General features: G+C 37.0%; 1 protein-coding gene across 1 annotated transcript; it reads right to left on the reverse strand.

Annotated features, from left to right (window-relative positions):
* Window positions 1–707: 707 nt before the first annotated feature.
* LOC114416602 (serum response factor homolog B-like) lies at window positions 708–3,363 on the reverse strand. The gene is made up of 2 exons (XM_028381526.1): window positions 3,168–3,363; window positions 708–2,896 (listed from the first exon to the last, which is right to left on the reverse strand). The coding sequence occupies exon 2, from the start codon at window positions 2,709–2,711 to the stop codon at window positions 1,029–1,031; it is 1,683 nt and encodes a 560-aa protein (XP_028237327.1). The 5' UTR covers window positions 2,712–2,896; window positions 3,168–3,363; the 3' UTR covers window positions 708–1,028.
* Window positions 3,364–4,578: the final 1,215 nt, after the last annotated feature.

Consider the following 4,578-nt stretch of genomic DNA (forward strand, 5'->3'; position numbering starts at 1 on the left):
AATAATTAAATTAGGATCTAAGTTTTTGTTTTCTTTTTACTTTTGTTCCCTATAGCCCACTATGGGTGAAATTCCCCGTCTACAGTGTCATTCCATGATCTACTCCATCATAGTATCATCAATATAACAAAAATTGGGTTCCAAGTTAAGAAAAAAAAATTGTAAAACTTAAAAAGTTGTCTTTTATCACTTAGCACAATTATAGTTACTAAGCTAGCAGCACCATATGTCAAGTTATATGTGTTGTTATAATTAGTAAATTGCATAGTTGTGGTCCAGCCCCCCTTCCTCGTGAATTATTATTAGTATTATTATGATGATATATTTGCTAGTGAGTACACTAGTGATTAATTAGTGAGAAGGATTTAATAACACACCACTTGTGTGGCCAGTGAGAGAAGGAAACTAGAGATAGATGGGTGGTCAGGTTTTTATGGTAGGTGACTAAACAACCACCTTCAGCTCACATGCCTTCTTTATGTGTATTATAAAAACCTTGCCTTTTTATCTCCTCATGTCATGTGTTATGACGTCCAGTACCTATCCCTATTTTTTTCAACACCTCATTCATTTCTCTTTGATGCAAAGAAAAGATAAGATAATTACCAGCAAAATGTCACTTTTGGAATTTCACACAACAATTAGTATTCATAGAACTTGCCAGGGGGAAAAAGTGTGTGAAAACAACACAAGTGTAAAAACTTCTGTTAAACCAAATTCATGAGCTTGGAATTTGCAGCAAGGAACTTATTCCTTGAAGTATGAACAAAGTAACCAACAAATACCACCCCCACCAAAAAAAAGGAAATATAGAAAACGAAAAGTGAAACATAAAAATGTTCCTTATGAACCAGTACTTGAAGAATAACAGAAATACCTTGAAAGAAGACATGAATCCTGTAAAGAATTAATGAAATAAGTGCATAAACTTTTCCTATACAGTTTGAAATCTTCACTCCGAAGTTGAATTGAATTGAAGTTTGAACTTTGAACCTCTGCTGGAATGAGCAACTATGATAGGTTTTAGTTTAGTTAGAAATGAGGCCAACCAGTGCTTCCTGCTTGTGATTTCCTCCTACTACCCACCAAGGTCTGTAATGCTCAGCATGGCCATGGCTAGTACCTTCTTCCTCTGTAGAAGCAGGAAGGTTAAGGTCAAAAAAGTCCCTAATTTCTGGTGCTGCTTCCTCAAGTACAATTGTTTGACTTTGAAAATTTCTTGCACTCTCAGACCCACCAGCCAAGTGATGAGATCTCTTGTGGCCACCCAAGGCTTGGCCAGATGGAAAAACCTTGTGGCAAATTGGACACTCGTGCCCTTTCCCCTTCTTGGAATCTCTCACTGTTTCAACCTCATTGTCAAATTGAGTAGTAGTAGTAGCAGTAGTAACATTAGTAACCATTTCATGTTCTTCCACATACTCATTCTTCAGGAGCTTACTTTCTGTTGTAGGGTCTGGGGAGAGTTCTGCCTCCAACTCAGTGCTGTTCTCACTGCTCTCATTTCTTGAAGCAAAGCAACCCTTGATCCTCTTGTGACTAGCCCTGTGGCCTCCAAGTGCTTGATATGAGTGGAAGATTTTCTTACAAGTAGTGCACTCAAACTTTCCTCTCTTATTGGAGCTTTTGCTGAATTCACCTTCTGAGTTCTTGTTGTTGTTCACCCAACTCTTCAAAGGACTTGACTTCAACTCAGAGTCCATAAACTTTGCCTTGATTGAAGTGTACTTATTGTTACTATTATGATTATTATCTGTTCCATTGTCCTCAAATGCAGAATTAGAAACCATGGTCTTGCTGACCCCAAATCCACTTCCAGGACTCTGAGTAGTACCCAAAAGCTCTGAACTCGTTTTTCCTTTTGAGTTGAGATTTGAACAATCCAAATTTCCAAACTCCCCCTTCATCATATCCCTTGGTTTGGTAACCTTTTTCTCATAACCATTGGAGATAACAACCCTTTTTCCCTCAACCTTAGAATCCAAATAGGTAGGAACCAAAGAAGGAGATTCAAACTGCATTGAATTAACAGAATTGAGACCACACCAAGGACTCACATCCCTACTAAGCATCAGCAAACTCATTGCAACCTCTTCCTGCTGCACCTGCTCATGATGAGCCTCAGAAACAAGGGACACAGAAGAAGTTGAAGGGGCCATGTACCTTGTCCTTCTCCTCTTGGATCTTCTCCTTCGATTCGGAGCCGTGGCCTCATTCTCAGAGTGGCTATCATCCATCGACACCATCATCTTCTGGCTCTGGCTAGCATTGGTGGTGTTATTACCATTCCACGAATCTTGATCCTCCAATAACAAGCTGCTGCTGCTGTTGTTGTTTTGGTACACTTTCTCAGAGTGGCACTTCATGTGACCAAACAGAGCTTTCCAAGATTGAAACCCTTTGCCACACTCTTTGCACAACTTGTCCAACACCAACAAAGTTGTGTTGTTGTTGTTGTTGTCCTCACTCGAATCATTGAACCGCCAAGTCTTCTTTGGATTCTCCCTCAGACCATACCCTCCTCCTCCATTGTTAGTTCCTCCTTCAGAATCTCCTCCTCCATTGTTGTTGAATGATGAAAGCTTATCTGCCTCGGTTGAAACATTGGTGGTGACATGTGACCTCATGTGGCCACCCAAGGATCTTCCACAAGGGAAGCTCTTGCAGCAGAACTTGCACACGTGTTTCACTTCTTGATGATCTTCTTCCATTGGATTTTTTCAAAGAAAGCAAAATTAACCACACTTTCTTGTTCTTGATCACCACCAACACAAGAGAATCGATCACAAGGGAAAAACAGCAACACTCCAGATCAGCATCGCATCTTGGAAGTGGTTGGAGAGAAGAAAAAGAAGGAGGAGAAGAAGAAGAAGAAGAGAAACCCCATGTCTGAAAACTGCAAGGTGGTGAGTGAGTGCAAGATCTAAGGCAGAAAAAAAAAAAAAAAAAAGAGGAAAAGAAGGAAAGGGACAAGAGAACGTGTAGTAGTAGTAGTAGCACAAAACTATTATATAAACTATAAAAGCTTAGGTTTTTTTTCTTGAGAAATACTACTAGCTACCACCACGCACTAGTACTAGTAGCTCATCGTGTCCTTTGGGGGAAGTTGAATTGTGAAGAAAAAATCAAACTTTGAAGAGGTGGTGGTGGAGGTGTGAGTTATGTACCTTGGTTTCTTAATTGCTAATGATAGCGTTGATGGATGAGGAAGCCAAGGGAGAAAAGAACAAACAAAGGAGTGAGTGAGTGAGTGAGCGTTTGTTTCTCCAATTCTCTCTCTCTTTCTCTTCCTCTCTCTCTAAACTTGACTATATTAGGAGGAGGAGAAATCCATGCATGGAAGCAAAGATTAACACAAAAAGAAAACAAATAAAAAAAATGAAAGAAAAGAAAAGTGGTAAAGAGAGAGAGGGACAGCACGTGTTCTCAACTGAGGATCCTAGGCCACCCCTTGAGCCAACGGTGTCAGATTGTTCCACGTCAGCGTCCATTTGGAACAAACCTGCTGAAACTAACTGCATTCCTTCCAAACTATTCCTTCCTTTGTCTTGCTATTAAGGAAATGCTTCTTTTTTATTAACAAAACATTCAAATTGTTTTAATATAACAAGAGATATTGAATTCAAATTATGAATATAAAACTGTGTTAAATAATTAAATATAAAATTTTATCATTCATAATAATTTTTTTTAATTCAAATAGAATTATCTCGAATAAAAAAACACATGTAATTTATAAAAAAAAATGCTTCATTCTTTCTTTGTCTTTCTCTCTCTATGTGTTGTACTACTAATGCTATAAACACTTCAAGCCAAAGGTTCCACTCTCTGGCCGTTATTCTTCTGGACTTTCTATTAGTGATTTTTTTTTATTTGTCGGATTTACAACAGATTTTTCCTGTGGGTCCCCTACCTCGCTTAGGCTTACCCTCTAGTTCCAATTGCTTCATATTCCACCCACCCAAGACTGTTACTAGCTATTATTATTGAATAAAATCCATGTATGCTTTCTTAATGGTTAAATTATTCACTTGATACTTAAGGGTCTAGTACATGTGAGAGTTATTGTAAGTTGTCTAATACATGTTTTTAATTTCTACTATCCAAAAAAATTATTCACTTGATGTTTAAATATTTTTTCCTTTTTAGTCTCAGTCTCTATACGATCAAATTATAAATTTTATAGTTATTACATAATTTTTTTACGATGATTTATCATGAAAAAATTTGTAGTGGTTATCAGAAAGTTTTAGATTATGTTTGTAATAATGACCAAAACTTGAGAGATTAAATGTTAATAAATTTTTTTCTGGATTATAAACTTAAAACGAGGACAACTACAAGAATTAAGTTAATAATTTAACCTTTATTAAATAATTTCTTATTCTCTGTATAGAGTTTCATTAGTATCATTAAATGAGATTGACGAAATCTTTATTCAATAATATAAAATATATTAATAAGCTAAGTATTAAAAAGGGTAATGTAAACCTTCCTCTTCTGACCAAAGTCTGCCGATGCCACTGTTTACTTGATTCTCCACTCGGATTTTAGTAAGGTAGATTTCAAGGGCAATTT

Source organism: Glycine soja, chromosome 6, assembly GCF_004193775.1.
Source record: "Glycine soja cultivar W05 chromosome 6, ASM419377v2, whole genome shotgun sequence".
Taxonomy (NCBI): Eukaryota; Viridiplantae; Streptophyta; class Magnoliopsida; order Fabales; family Fabaceae; genus Glycine; species Glycine soja.

Excerpts from the sequence above, each read along its gene's own strand:
- LOC114416602 (XM_028381526.1), bottom strand. The coding sequence starts at position 2,711 with ATGGAAGAAGATCATCAAGAAGTGAAACACGTGTGCAAGTTCTGCTGC.